This window comes from Saccostrea cucullata, unplaced genomic scaffold, assembly GCF_032062105.1.
Source record: "Saccostrea cucullata isolate Sc308-1 unplaced genomic scaffold, CSIRO_AGI_Scuc_v1 ctg5957, whole genome shotgun sequence".
Taxonomy (NCBI): Eukaryota; Metazoa; Mollusca; class Bivalvia; order Ostreida; family Ostreidae; genus Saccostrea; species Saccostrea cuccullata.
Genome location: NW_026932764.1, coordinates 1 through 16,289, shown reverse-complemented (window position 1 = coordinate 16,289; position 16,289 = coordinate 1). Strand labels below are relative to the sequence as shown.

General features: G+C 32.9%; 1 protein-coding gene and 1 long non-coding RNA gene across 2 annotated transcripts; one reads left to right on the top strand and one right to left on the bottom strand.

Moving 5' to 3' along the window:
• Positions 1–709: 709 nt before the first annotated feature.
• Positions 710–8,409, bottom strand: LOC134236055 (solute carrier family 22 member 4-like). The gene is made up of 9 exons (XM_062718237.1): positions 8,358–8,409; positions 5,660–5,987; positions 5,061–5,482; positions 3,167–3,403; positions 2,044–2,178; positions 1,756–1,838; positions 1,425–1,542; positions 1,139–1,211; positions 710–913 (listed from the first exon to the last, which is right to left on the bottom strand). Exons 2-9 carry the CDS (start codon positions 5,972–5,974, stop codon positions 710–712), a joined length of 1,587 nt encoding a protein of 528 aa, XP_062574221.1. The 5' UTR covers positions 5,975–5,987; positions 8,358–8,409.
• A 4,463-nt stretch (positions 8,410–12,872) lies between these two features.
• Positions 12,873–13,999, top strand: LOC134236056 (uncharacterized). The gene is made up of 3 exons (XR_009985530.1): positions 12,873–12,966; positions 13,217–13,290; positions 13,485–13,999. It is a non-coding gene; the product is annotated as an uncharacterized LOC134236056 (long non-coding RNA).
• The last annotated feature ends 2,290 nt before the right edge of the window (positions 14,000–16,289 follow it).

Below are 16,289 nucleotides of genomic sequence, written 5' to 3'. Positions count from 1 at the left end.
GGCAAAATTCGAAAATTCAGTACTCTAAAAGCGCAGGGACATGTGGACAAGACTCCAGGGCCCTTCCCCCACCCCCTACATGTAGCTACAACTTTCAACGATATAGGACATTTTGTCGAAAATTATATTCAATACACTTACTATACAAAAGTGTAAAAAAAAAATAATAAAAAACAAAATAATTATTCCATACAAAAGTAAACCATACTTTACATTATCAGACCCTTTTCTTGGTTTTTAGTTAATTTTATCCCCTCGTATCAGGGTTGAAGGGGGTTTAGTAATGCGCTAGTAGGGGAGGGGGTATAATGTCTTTTGTGCGAATCCGCATACATGTTTCCGCCCCAAACTGCATGATGACCCATCAAACATGCTGTTTATGTTCTTATTTCATATATATATAAAGTATAACTCTTAACCGATCCAAGGTCAAAGTAAAAGTACAGTCATGATAATGGATTACTTGTATCAAGAAAAAACAACTTTCAATTTAATTCAACCGAATTTAATTACAGCTAGAAGGTACATATAAAAACTTCTTACGATATAGATGTATAAGAAATATATTTTATAAAAGATATATATGTTATGAAAGCTTAATATGAGGAAAATATGAATTGCACAAGTCTAAAAAGGATAAAATATAATTTGACCTGAGAAAAGATACATTTAAGAGTACTTGACTATACAAAATGAAATGACACCTATTTTAATATTTCTCCTTTTCCTTCAATTCATATGCTAGGATTGTAATGTTTTCGTTTTGGTATTTTTGTTCTGTCTTTTTGGTCTTCTGGGGAATGACGTTCTCTAGCGCCTTTCCTTTCGTTTCCGGAAGTAGGACACAGAAGACCGCAGACATCAACATGCATCCGCCACAAATATAGTACATCACTCCAGGAATATGTTTACTCTGAACAAAAAAGAAAACAACACCGGTACCTTTTTTTGAACAGTTTTTTTTTTTATTTTTTTGACAATAGCACACTTCATCCGGTGCTAGGAGGCTTCAAAAATGTTTTAACTATTAAATAGCTCCAAGAAATTTCGGAACTTAAAACAATATTGTCTGATATTGACTACTAATGCTGATAGCAAATTCTTCAAATCTGAACCTGAATATATTTGCAGTACTCACAATGTGGACTATCTGGGGAGCAATCATTGCGCCAATCCTGGCGGCTGAATTGGCCATCCCATAACCTATATTTCTGAAAATAATAAAATAATAAAATTATAAGGCCGAATCGTGTCTCTGGAAATATTTTATACCATTAAGCTAGGTAGGCTTTAAAATGTTATAACTTAAAAAATAGCTCCCAAAAAGATTTTTTTTTAATATTAAAGTTTTTTTTTTGCTTTTGAATGCTTAGATTATTATTTGCTTATATAATTTTTTTTATATATTTTATTAAGGAATGTACCTAACTACTGTCGGATAACTTTCCGTGGTGAAGATTATAAGCGCTGCCCATCCAGCGGACACGCCCATTTTAGAAACGAGGGCGGCGATATTAATAATCTCCCCTGCCTGTGGCGGATCTACAGAGGAAATGAATAATTATAATCACACCATTAGGTTACATATATATGAAAATATAGTCCTTTCCCTAGTTCGATTTTATTTATAGTTTTCCGCAAACACCTCACGGGTCTAACGTTATAATCGCTGACCTTATCTCAAAAGATCATTGATTTGAATAAATTCTTACAGTAACCGTAGACCTAAGCAAATAGGTCTATGAAGTTTCTAACCTATAATTTGCACTGTTCCGACAGATGCCCCGCCCACTGCGGCAATCATGAAAAACAGGAAACAAGTCCAACGCCTTCCAATGCTGAAATATATAACTGCAATATATAATAATTATTGCAATACAATAATTGCATATTGCAATGTATAATTTCTACAATGTATAATTTTGAATACTAGCGACAACCAAAAATCCTTGCTACGTTGCTTTTTCGTTTTGTTATCGTACATGTACAATACATCACATCATTCAATGCAAAATATCTATATTTAACCGCAATACGCTTTACCAATTGTTCAAAAACCACGTGATTAAAGTGGCGGGAATTTCTACGACACTGAGGAGAAACATGTTGAGATACAGACTTCCGGAAAGCTGCTCCACTCCGAAAGAAATGGCATAGTAGGCATACCCACAGGCTACCCTGAAAAAATTGAATTCAAAAACTACACAAGTAAATATTAGGCTTCTGGTACTATTAATAAACGGTGCTAAGTTAAGCTGGGAAAATTTCCTTATTCAGTTCATCAGAAGCAGATACAGATCTCTACGGATGAGCACCTATGAATATATAATGTATAAAAAACCAAGGGTATTCAAATTAAACATGTTCTTAATTTGCATGTTACCGTTACGAGTATAGACGCATACATATTGTTCAACAATTTTCATATCATGCATCTCAATATAATTCGAAAGTTTCATTAAAGTGGAAGGGTATCGTAAAAAGTTTATATTTGTTTCCCTTATAAGTATAAAAATTAAGACTTATTTAATCACCCCCCCCCCCAAAATATATATTTGGATGCTCTAAAAAACATGCGAAGAAGTTGTAGCTGCAGAAGTTGAACTGTAGCTTTCCGAAAACATATGTGTATTGACAGACCGGAGAGCTACATGTACAGTGCCACACAATTGAAAAAAAAAACTGTATATTTATTGCGCACAAAAAAGTGCGCTCAGTTCTGGATTTATTCCCCAAAATTCTTACTTCTATTGCAAAAACGCTAGATTTCAAAAACGTCCGTACTCCTCTATCAAGTACTCTCGTTGTTGACACTTGTACATGTACGAAGCGCCTTGAACCGAATTATCTTGCAAATCAAAATGGCACTATAAATAGGCGAAATGTTCGATGATTTCAATTTCAGGGCCAGAAGGGCTAGTAAAACAATTACAAGGAATGCTTGGTTGTGGAAACAGTGAAAGAATAAGTTAGAAACACACGATTAGTAATATTTTGATAGGACAGTTTTTAAAACTTGGAGAAGTAAATCGAGAATTAATTTTTTTTCGAAGAGCTACAGTGCTGCAGCTAAAGAAGTTGTTGGTACGAATTGGATTCATTCTCCTTTGATAAAGATAGTTACATATACCCGTATACAGTACATTTAGTACGTAAATTCACTTACCAGCTTGTCCATAAAAGAAAAGAATTCTTTAGCAGTCTCCTGTTTTTGAGAATATCAATCACAGTGTGGTTTTTATGTTTGTTTTGGCCTTTCTCTTCTTCAGTGATGTCGTAAAGTCTTTTTATACAAGCTTTCGGAGTTTCCCGGCTGTTAATGCTAGCTATACGTTTAATGGCATTTTCTGCTTCCGTAAATTTGTTATTTGCCAAAGACCATCGGAAACTTTCTGGGATTATGCTAAAAAATATTTTATCTGTATGTTATAAAAAAGAAATTTTAAAAAAGCATGATACTATTTAAAAAACAAACTGCATGTGTACGCTTTGCTCAAAGAAAAATACTTATCTGATACAGTGTAATTAACAGTCATTGTAGATGGAGTTGCCTCGGGAGACAACGATATAAGATCACACAAGTGCTTTGACTGTACAAAACTATATGATACATTTGAACAAGACGCTATTAAAGGAGTAATAAGTTTTAACTTAATTAACCCCCTTCCCCGCAGTCACGCATTTTAACGCAAATACCATTTCCTAGTTCTAACGCAAAATCACGCATATACTGTTTCCCCGCAATCACGCATATTCACGCACTTTAAAAATCTCATTTTATCTTCAATTTATGGCCAAATTAGTTCTATTTTATACTTTCTTAAATCTATAAAAATAAGAAAAGTTATTTCATCATTAAAATATTACTTCATAATATTATTTACGCTAAACTTTAGAGAAACATATACACCGCAATAAAGTGCTTGCGGGGAAATGGTAACTTCATATTTCTATGACGTGAACATTAAGTATATGTTGTGTCACAGATCAGTAAGTTGTAAAGAGTTAAAGCATTTCTTACATGTATTCATTTTCACAACAATGCCATTTTATTTTTCTGATTGGTAAAATCAGCGGAAGCACTTAAAGCGCTATGTTACAACGCACTTTGAAAATTTACGCACTTTGAAATTTTTTTCAAGTGCGTTAAATTTGGGACCAAATCAACGCACTTTGAAAAAAAAATATTTTCAAAGTGCGTTAATATCAACCATATTAACACACCTTGAAAAGATATGTATGGTTGATATTCATGCAAATGATAAATAATTGAACCTGATGGATAAATTTTCGGTGATAAAGTCACTTCAGGATGTGAACATGAGCGATTTTTATTTTTTCATACTTTGAAAATTCTTTCTCTTAAATGTTTTCTCATGTGCGTCAGAACCGGGGGGCACATTATATAGGCATTGGAAATTGGGGTTTACCTTTTTTTGTTGGATTAGCCCCCCCCCCTTCAATAAGCCCCCCATTTCAATTTGCTTCCGACGCCTATGTTTTATTGTACTTAATTTTTTTCTAGTTTGCATGCATTTTATGTAAACTAAAATTTATCGAAAGTTTCAACGTCATACTAATTATGCAAATACATATGGGTTTAGCATAGGCATTGGTAAAGGGAGGGGAGGGGGGCTTAGGCACACAGATGTTTTACAAATATATAGTGAACATAATATAGACAATGAAAATTGGGGCTTACCTTCGGGGGGGGGGGGGCACGTTCAATTTGCTACCCACAGCTATCTATAAAAAATTGGGCTGAGAGACCTACTCGTCTTCTCCTTGCTCTCATTAAGGTTAAATCAATACATGTTGATTATAAAGTTTTTCGATTATATATGATTAACAAATTAATTCTCTTAATTACTTAAATTGAAGTCTAGAATTTTTGTTTAATACATGTACATATTTTTTTCAAAGTGCGTTAAATTTCCCTATGGTAAAACATGTTGATGTACCTCTTAACGCACTTAGAAAAATTTTTTCAAAGTGCGTTGCCACAGCGCTAAGATTTAAATTCTGGTAAAATGATCAGGTTAATTTTCTTTCAAACTTACAAAATTCCCAAGAGAAATGGCGCCGTGACAATCGCTGTTGCGAAGTGAAGGTACGCCCAGTCGTGCAACCACCAAGAAAACAGTCCATAAAAGGCAGCAAAGGTCGCCCATGCAGGAATAGCGGAAATCATAGAGCGCCACCTCATGGGTACAAATTCGGTTATAAAACTATAAAATGTCGTCAGATACATCCCGCAGCCGAACCCGATCAAAAACCTGAAAACAGTAAACATTTCCCAGGACACGGAAAACCCCGCACCAAGGTTGCAGACGGTAAGTGCGAGAAGGGAGAGAAAGAAGGTTGGTTTTCGGCCAATGGAATCTGCCATCTGCCCCGCAATTGGAGAACTGATAAGAAGACCCGCCATTTGTATTGTGGTGGTAAATGACGTAATCCAATCGTTGTCACACACCAGTTCAAACTGAAATATGTCCATTGAAAAATCTTCCTTTCACTTTTAGGATAAGCTAAGGAGCAATAACATAAAAGATATGAGAAAAAAAGCAAGAGTCATCCACCCCCTCTTTTCCCTATCCACTTTAAAATTTATATGCTAAATAGCATTGCTTGTGCATGCACATTTTGCAATTTGTCTTACCTCACTGACAACAGTATTCATTTCAGATGAAAAACTCTTAGAATCACATGAACCCGTCATATTAGCCGGGGGTTGACATTTCTTGAACAGCTCTGAAGTTGAAGAGTTCGCCCATGATGAAACATTATACGATGACGTCATCTTGGAAACATTACACCACCAATCGGGCGTGGCTCCACCAAACGTCATCATGAGCATGCTCCACGTAACCGTGATCTTGGTTCCAAACAGGATGAGAATCAAAATCCATTGAAACTTCCCAAATCCGCCACACTCTTTGACTATGTCTTCAAGAAGATCGCTGATGGCGTCCATTTTGGACCAAATTCTTAAATTATTCAATATTCAGGTGAAAGACTTCTGAATAAAACTAACGTCAATTGTAAAATTAGTCCGAAATATCTTACAATGTACGTTTTCCAGGTTTTCTTATCATTTTGATATTTTACGTGCCAGGAAAACGCCAGAACCGGCGAAATTTCAAAAACTGGAAAAACTGGGCACGTAAGGTTTCAAAACTGTGAAAAAAAGGCTGGAAAGCGTCATATATTTCGGACTATTGTAACATATAATGCTTTTGTACACCTTTCGGGGTTGGGATTTGACATCTTTTAAATATTATTTGCGGATTGATACTGTAAAATCATTCATTTTCATTGGGGTTTAATTTTCGTTGTTTTTGAGGTATAAAGAGATCCATGAATTCACTCACACGACGAAAAGAAAAATATCATATACATCACTACGTAACAATCTGTAAAAATTTGACCCCATGAAAATATGTCATTTTACAGTAGTATATACATATTTATTACACACTTAGTAATAAATACAGGTTTTTTGCATATGCGATATGGCTGACGTCACAGTAGCCGTATCAACCCTGCAGGGCTGATATGGATTTGCGGGGCTGATATCCGTATCAGCCCTGCAAATCCATATCAGCCCTGCAGGGCTGATACGGCTATTGTGACGTCAATATCACACCCTTAGTAAATTAAACCAGAAAACAGTACTTGTGATCATACACAATTTTTGGTGCGTTCATATTCTCTTAATTTTAACTTTTTGAAAATAAGGATAATCTTAATTTACAAATACATGTAATACTATAGTATATTTTCAAATGACGGATCAAGTGCAATATAATAGAAGTAGAAACAAACCCAAATCTTATGAGACATTAGACTATGTACATGTATGTAAGAAGTCCATGCATGATTATTTACTTACTTTCTTCTCAACTGTATTTTATTACTAAGTATGTAATAAATATAATAAAACATACCCTTTTCCACATCACATCCTGTATCAGCCCTCGACCAATATCAGCCCTCGGGCCTTCGGCCCTCTGGCTGATATTGGTGTCTCGGGCTGATACAGGATGTGATATGGAAAAGGGTATGTATTATTCTCTATATATTTTTTATACCCCCCGCTTGAAAAGCGGGAGGGTATATAGTAATCGTTAATTCCGTCCGTCTGTACGTCTGTCCGTCCGTCCGTCTGTTACGCTTTGGGGTACCCATCTCTTATCCGCAACTCCTCTCATACCACTGCATAAAATTTGATGAAACTTTCACAGAATCTTTATTACATATTGCCATTGTGCACCTCCTATTTTACTTTTTGATCCGACACATATTTTGGGTTTCCCGGCCACAGCAAAACATGGACTTTGCCATTATAACTATATGGAGGCGGGGGGTATCATTTAGTGAGCTCATCGCTCACAGTACCTCTAGTTTGATTAATAGCTACTCAAAAAAATCTAGTATTGTGCATTATTTTTGAAGGAGAATAACTTTTTATTTGATTGTCCTCAACACAGGTTTCTTTAAATCTATGTTTTTAAACAACATGTGCTCATAGTAAACATTTTTTTTTATACTTTTGCGAACATGCATACATGTACATTCACAACAAAGCAACAAAATATTGTGACAGAAAACTCGTTTAGAACGATAACGGATATTGTGAATTTAAAGATATAACTAAGTTATTTTGGATCCTCAGCTGTATGAATTTACAGGAATTTCATACAGCAAAATACTGATATAGCGAAGTAATCTCATGGCTCATAGTAACTTTGTTAAGGACGGATTTAAGCCGTAATTATTTGTTGTAAAAGACAATGACTACATTTAAGAATTTTTTGATTCCTTCAAATGTCATACTAATGCCGTAGTATCTTTGTGGGGATGAAAACGATAAAAGGGGTGACAATATAATGTACATTTTGTATGTAAACAAAGGCCTAACTCTAAATTATTCAACAAGTATGAACATTCTTATGTGTTTTTACATTAAAAATGTCGATTATCAATGATAGATGTAAGCAAAAATTTACAAACAATCCAGATGCATCTCTGTTAATAGTGCATAAATCAAGGGCCGGTTTGAAACTTTAAAAGATTGAGTCAGGTGCCAATACATAAAACCATCCCTGCCGACCGCGCGGTCACACTGACCATATTCCTTCGTTCTCATAAGTAAAATGAGAGCCTCGCAGTCTAATTAATTATAACAACAGATGCCCTAAAAATAGGTCGAGGAAAGTCAACACCATTTAGTTCATTTGCCCACTTAACAAAATAACAGCAATATTTTTATATATAATAAGAATCAGCAGTTAAAAACCCTTCAATTCATACCTTTTTTTAATTGTGTAAGCGAATATTATTATTCCATTTCATACCTGTAACTTTCACAGTTGTTTATGTCCGTGTTAAAATGCAAATGTTGTACAGGTATTCATTCTTCAAATATTAAATGCAAAGTAATACGCCTAAAGCTAATTTTAAAATATCAAGACGGGAAACACTGATTACAGATTTTTCCTTTTAAGGTAGGACACAAAAGATGGGACAAATTTTTCCTCAAATTCAATTTTTCTGAAACTTTGATATTATGTTACAGGATATAAAACCTCTCTGTATATATGATATGCAAGAAATTCAACCACACATTTTTTGCCCATATAGTTTGAAAAACGGCCTATCAGACCCCTGTAAAAAGATTGATTGTGAAATCAGACATTCGACCTGAGCATGAGCCTTATTTTAAAATTATCTATTGATCTATTGCAAATTTGTGCAATACTGTTTATAGGAATAACCTTTTTGCTACTTAAACTCAGTAAGTCGTATTGATACTGGAAAATTTGAGCAAAATATTACGTAAAAATAAAACATCCATAGTGTCCGAATTGAAAATTCCTATATGAATATCCTACACTTTAAGTTGTCTTATGAGAAAAAGGATGATTCAATTTTTACAAAAAAATCACCAGAATGATTCAAATGGGTTTCAAAATAAAATGTGTAAAAAAAAATGGAACCAGTGCTTTCAAATATTTTAGCGATTAAAGGATATCAATTGCATAAAAACTAAAAGATTCAATAGATGACGTCACAATATTTGACCTTTCACCTCTTGATATGACCTTGACCTTTACAGTACATAAAGACTGGAGACTCCTTAAATATATGTCTAAATATCAGCCCTCTACTATTTATGGAACAAAAGTTACAATTACAAGTAATTTTATAACAGAGAGTTATATGCTTGTTTTTTGTATTTAGATTAGCGTAACCCCCTCTGTTCACAAAGAGTTGCGACTTTACAATGATCATCCCGATCAAGCCACGATCTTAAAAAGTTTTGGATCACGGTGGATCGGACCCAATCGGCGTCGAAATCGAGCAATTTGGCAATGTATGGTCTTCATTACGACCGCACTACGATACCCCTATGTCAAACGCGCTGGTATCACGCTTCTACTATGATGTTACGCAGACTGTTGCCGACCAGCGGCCGTGTTTACAGCGTTTACTCTACGCTGCCGCTACCACATACAAGATCATACTACGACGCTACGGAGACCTAGATGACACTGTACAACGATATCGCTACGGTGGTGCCGATCATATTACGATCGTGTTACGCTTCTAGTATGATTTAGGCGATGATGTATTTATATCTTGCAACCGCAGATTTTTCTGGTAGGACTTTGACGATTATGTATATATGATTTTTTACGGCCTTTACCACGTGGTTTACGGGACATTTTCAATTGTAACTGTTACAGTAATAAGATGTGAAAAGTTCGAAGACTCAACTGCAAATGATCGTCAAGAATAGTGTCACCCTTTATAGTAGTAGTTGACTGATAATGATAGATAAAATATCAGGCTATAAAAACAAACTGCTGTTTGATAGGTCGTGGTATGATTTGGCGTAAGGTCATTGTAGATCTTGGTAAGATCAACAGGAACGTAGAGAGTTCGTAGTGGGAACGTACTAAGAACATAGTATGGGCGTTGTAAGGGCGTACTTCACAAGTTCCCACGCTTTTACTATGATCAGAAAGATATCTCCACGATGCTTCTGCGCTGCTTGTACATGTACGATTACAGCGCTTTTATTACGCTCTTTTTACAATTTTTGCCCCGACTCTTATTGGCTACAATCCCGCTATGCTTGTTTTGAGCATGTTCAAAATACGCGTAGCGAGAGCATAGAGCTCGCCGATCATGAAGACCCTACTGCAATCATACTGCTCTTATGAAGATCCCACAGCGTGCCTCTTTCACTTCATAAGTGATATTTGTTTAATTTAGCAGCATAATATTTGGTCAAGTCTCTTATTTTGGTGAAATGTGCAAAAATGCAACTTTCCATCTCAATACATTTTTTAAAAGGTTTAAAAATGTTTGAGGTTTTCTTACTGCAAAAATTCTGGGGGAAATTTTGGAGAGTGTATTTGAACATTTTACACAACGAAAATTTTTAATAATTCGTACAATTCAACTCAAAGGAATATTGATAAAAAATACTTTTGTTACTCCGGTGTAGGAGAAAAGAAAGATTTATTCGTGATAATAATCCTTAAAACCTTAATGATTATAAAAGTAAATCTATCTACAAATGTCCGTACCTTTTAATCAGCTAAAGTCCTTAAAATGATATAAGTTCTTTCTGATTCTATAATCAAGGCAAATATCTTCTCATTGTTTACCTTAGCTTATCAGGAATATCTTATGCTATAGATACTCAAACATTCTCTTGGCACAGTAAATATTCTGATTATAAAATTTCGAATAATGTACAAATTATTTACAAAATTTATTTACCCTACTTGAATCTAAGTATTTTCTATGTTGAGATATTCTTTTAAGTAAATAGTCTGGTCATTTGAAACGAGAATCACTAGACTAGTAGACTTGAATATTTAAATCTGCATGCACGTGTTTTAAGTTACGTAACTAGCACGTGCACGTCTTAGTGTTACGTAACAAACACGTGTTTGTTTCAATATAATTAAAAGAAACAGGACATAAGTCATACTTCGAAGTCAATTGAAACAGTATTAAAGTTGACATGAATTTTTAAAAACACAACATTTTTATCTATGTACGACTTGTTTCATACAAACTATAGGCGTATTCCGCCATGTTTCTTTCAGATACCTTGTCTTATTGTAACGATATATACCGCTCGTTACACTTGAGTGATTTTCTTGGCTTGGCTATCGACAGGGGTCTCCGACGGTAAAGAAAAAAAAAAAATTATGTGAACACACGAGTTGATCAAGACATTTCAAAACCACAACACAATAATCACATTTATGAATAATTATTGATTTGAATCAAATGTAAAAAAGAAAAAGAAAGAAAATGCAAGTTTGGAAAAAAATTAATTGCACAAGAACGTATTTTTACAATGCGCCAATTTATGCAGAATAAATCTGAAACAAAAGCAGTAAAATCCGTAAACACACTTTTTTTGAATTTGTTATCATTTGAATGGAACAAAACAACCAACGTCTTTGATTCCCAGATAGCACAAAACATTTTCAAAACATTTTATTGGTGTTGTAAAAAGGTTTTTTCGAAACATTTCAGACTAAACATTTTAAAAATGTTTTTAAAACATTTCCTCTTCTCATTATAACATTTTAAAAACATTTTTAAAATGTTTTCAAGAAGCTTATGATTAAATCCTTTTGGAACATTTTTCTAAAATATTATTAAAACGTTTTAAAAATGTTTCAAAAGGTTTGTTAAGCTTTCAAATATCAAAGATTTATATATTTCCTTTTAAAAACGTTCTAAAAACATAAAATGAAACATTCCTTTTCCATAAATCTGAAACATTGCATGAATACGTTTCTAGAACATTTGGAAGGAACGTTGTCAAAATGTTTTCGAAACATTCTTAATTCATTTAAGGGTATTTATAGCTTCCAAATATTAAAGATCTTATAAAACGTTTTAAAAACGTTCTTAGAACATGAAATGAAACATTCTTTTTGTGTAAGTCGGAAACATTGCATACACGTTTCTGAAACATTTGTAAGGAACATTTTAAAAATATTTTTAAAACATTCTTAATATCGCTGTTAGTTAAAAACATTCAATTAAGGATATTTTTAGGGATAAGCAGTGAAAATGTTTATTTAAAACATCAACTAAAATAATTATTTTCACTACAACTGAAAAATTTTAATTATTGTTTTTGTAACATTTTTTGGAAACATTTTCAAAATGTTTTTGAATCATTTATGTAATTGCGGCACAATTCAATTCATTTAGTAACTTTAAGAGTATGTTGTGAGAATTATCTAAGAACATTAAATTTAATGTGTTTTCTTTTTTAAAGACTTAATTTTTCATTGCCGCTGTTATTTTCAAAATGTTCTTAAAACATTCAAATATTAATGTATGATTGCGATTTTCCTAAAATTTAGTTTATGAAGAAAAAAAAGAATATATAGAAAGAATAGTGTTAAAATGAGGAATTGTAGTAATTTTTTAATTTAAAGATTTTTTTCCGGTATTTTATAACGATTTCTAGTTTTGGCTTATTGATTAAACAGACATAATTTTTATATAAAGTCCTTTGATTAAACAAATCAAAAAATCAATAAATGAAAGGATATGCAAGCAAAAAAAATAAAATATAAATAAATGTATAAAATCATAAGCATTAAATAAAACTCTTAAATGTCTTTTTAAAAAAAATGTTCTTCATCAAATCTGTGATCCACTCCCAGAATTTTACTCTGAGGCATTACATAGGGATTGGCACACTGGTCAGTTTCAGTGTCATGATAACCTATTATGCAATTCTCCTGCTGGGCAGCGCGTTACAGAGTATAGTGGTTTGCTGCTTATCTAGGCCAAATTTTGAATTCTGTTCAACAAGAATGAAGATGTGCGCGCTTACTCCGTACTGATTTGAATGAGAAGACTTCGCACCATATAAACCACAATAATAACCTCGGGATTTATTAACTTTGAATGGTAAGAATTATTCCTTTATCAAAGACTTTAAAAGATCATTTAAAAACGACTTTTATACTACCAGTGCATGATCAATAACTTTGTACAAATGTATGTAGCAATGACAAAGCGTTAAGATTATATAAATATTTGATTTGAATATTTCATTCTTAAGGCAATACAATTATATCCTTAATTCAAGTATTTGTTGTCTTTGTGAAATGTTAATCATCAAACAATATGTTGATTTAAAAATGAAATGTCTTTACAGCATGGTGTTGGTTGCATCATCCGTATTTTCAAATTCCCACATTCAAAAGACCCGCCTTTGGTGAAGGCAAAGGTGTACGTAAATACTATTACTCTTCAATAATATTGTCATAGTAATTATTTTTCTGCTTTTTTCAATGCAAATGAGGAAAGAACTTAAATTTGATATAATTATTTAAAATATTTTTTGTATATTTTCGTTGATCATCTTAAGATACATTAGATGTAGAACGCTGATGATACAAACACAATTTTCCTTATCTTTACAGGTTGTGCTATTCTTTCCGAGGTGCAGATTCCTTATCAGCCTTTTCAGTGTATGTGATTCTAACTAAGTTTTATAGATCCGCCACTCTGTTCGACCGATAGAGTGAACATAGGATTTCTGTGATACTGTTCTTTTAAAATTCAGTGAATGGATTAGACGCCGTTTTCAACCTTTAACAACCCGGTGACTTGAAAGAAAATAAATTAAAACTTGTACCGAGAATGGAATTTAAATGTGATTAACATATTGAATATGGGTTTGTATTAAAGGTTCAAAAATTAAATATAATTTGTGTTTATTTCTTTTAGAATATAAATATATCATTATTTAATGAGAAAAAGTAAAAATTCAGGAAAAATACTTTTGTAACCTCGACTTTAATGTTTTGAAAACGTTTTAAAAACCGAACAATTTAATCGTGAATAAGACATTTTTGAAAATGTTTTTGTTACATTTAAAAACAATGTTATTATAACAATTGTTGAAATATTTTGTAAAATGTTTTAAAAACATTTAAAAAACCATACAAAATCACGTGATTAAAACATTGTTGAAAAATGTTTTTGTAACATTTTAAGAAAATGTTCCGGAAACATTTGCTGAAATATTTCACTAAAATGTTTTAAAAACGTTTAAAAAACCATATAAATTCACGTGATTAAAACATTTTTGAAAATGTTTTTGCAACATTTTAAGAAAATGTTCTGACAACATTTTGCTGAAATATTTCACTAAAATGTTTTAAAAACGTTTAAAAAACCATACAAAATCACGTGATTAAAACATTTTTAAAAATGTTTTCGCAACATTTTGAAAATGTTTTTAAAACATTTTAAAAATGTTTTTGTGTTAGCTGGGTTGCAGGTCCTATGCAGTTGATGTATATCGAAAAAAAAAACCACGTCGAACGCTGCAAACGTAACCATACCTGGTAATAATATCACTGCATCGGTTCGAAGATGTACACAAGTCAAGTGATATACACCCTGAATTCTATTGCTTAACAAAAAAAAAAAAAAGAAATGAACTCCATGAAAACACAAAAGTAAACACACTGTCATTACTTCTCACAGTCTAGCACTTCGATATTCAGTATACTTAGCCCGTGCTGATAAGATTTTGGCCAGGGAAAATATCAGAAGTAGAGAGAGAAGTTATTTGGTATTTGCACGGCTGAAAGAGGGGGGGGGGGGGTGGTAACTAGAGTATTATAACTGCTGTTTATAAAGTTTTATTGAAAATTGTCCATCTAATAAACATTCTATATATCGTCGCCTGAGAATTATAAGGTTCTAACTCAATTTTGTAAAATTTTGGGAAATTGAAGTACAGCTTTCTGGACTAGGACATAAATGCTTAAAATATGATAATCTACAGCAAAATAAACTGGAGATAGAACTTTTTATCGAATTTTTATGTGCATTTTAGTGAGAATTATAATGCTCCTGGAGATCGAACTTTCATAATTAATGACAACTGATAAAATGTTTAAGTTGTTGAACAAAAGATTGATGTGAAAATAGTAAGGGGCGTCCATTTAATTGGGGGGAGGGGGCTTTTTTTAATGCAATCAATTGAATTTTTGACAGTAAATTTCTATTGCGCATTTTTGATTGAATAGAAACGTTAACATTATTTTAAAACAATTGAAATCATAATAAAAGGAGAAAGAAAATCTCTGATTTTTTTTTTTTTTTGAAAATATAAAATGTATTATTTTACAATGGTTACGTTCTTTAAGTTGAACAACAATGAATACCACCTGAGATTCCCAGTAGCGTTTTGCTAGCTATCCGTTTCCATTGTTTTGGTCCGTAACTTCTTCAAAAGTAAATTTTTTAAAAATTTCAATTTCTACTTCTGAACAACAATACCAATGCATTTCAACCAATTTTGGTGTATTAGCATATCATAAATGGATAAAAAAATACACAGATATGAATATTAAATCAAACAAATTATATAATTGCGAGTTTTCATTGTCTCTGATATCCTTGGGTCTGATAGAAATGGATGAAGAGAAGGTTGTTAAAAGATGCTTCAAAACCTTTCTTCTTTCCTAATTGATATCTACCAGGCAAATGTTTGCTTAATTATATATCCTTTACCAAAACTGTGGAAACCAAGTCCCTGTCCCTGTGCCAATGTTTTTCATGTCTTAATATGGTTCTCCTTGGTTATATATATTGCCAATATATTAAAAGCTTGGCATCAACAGGCAATTTTTATATATATGATAATCATACACACTTAGCCTTTTAAAAATATAGCCATGGTTCAGACCCTTGGGTATAAATTGGATGTAAATTAAAATGAATACCACATTGAAATATCTTCTTTTTAAGTTTAAAAATGGCGTCGATCGGGTGGGACGCATAGTGAGTGTGGTCGTGTTTGGGGCCAAAATTAAGGCATTTTATCGCCATATGGACGTCTAATGAGACTTTTCCTGTCCTCTTTAGCTGAAACTGTGTGAGTTTTTGACGTTATTGGGGGTATAGGAGATACAGAAAATACGATATTTGTGACTTTGACTTCACCGTGAGTAGTGCCTATTTCTATTTATAGAATACCTAGTAGAGCACCGAAGCACGGATGCGTGATTTTCTTGCGATTTCTTGTATGCCTGTCCTCAAGTGAGCGTGTATCTGTGTGTTTTGCTAAGCTGTAGACAATTTTGAACTAATTATGGGAGATAGAGCCAAAAGGTCATCTACTGCAAAATCTGACTCTGATCCGCAAAATTTACAGACCTCAATTAAAGCTGTCGTAGATGAGATACGCCATTTAAAGACAGAAATTGTTA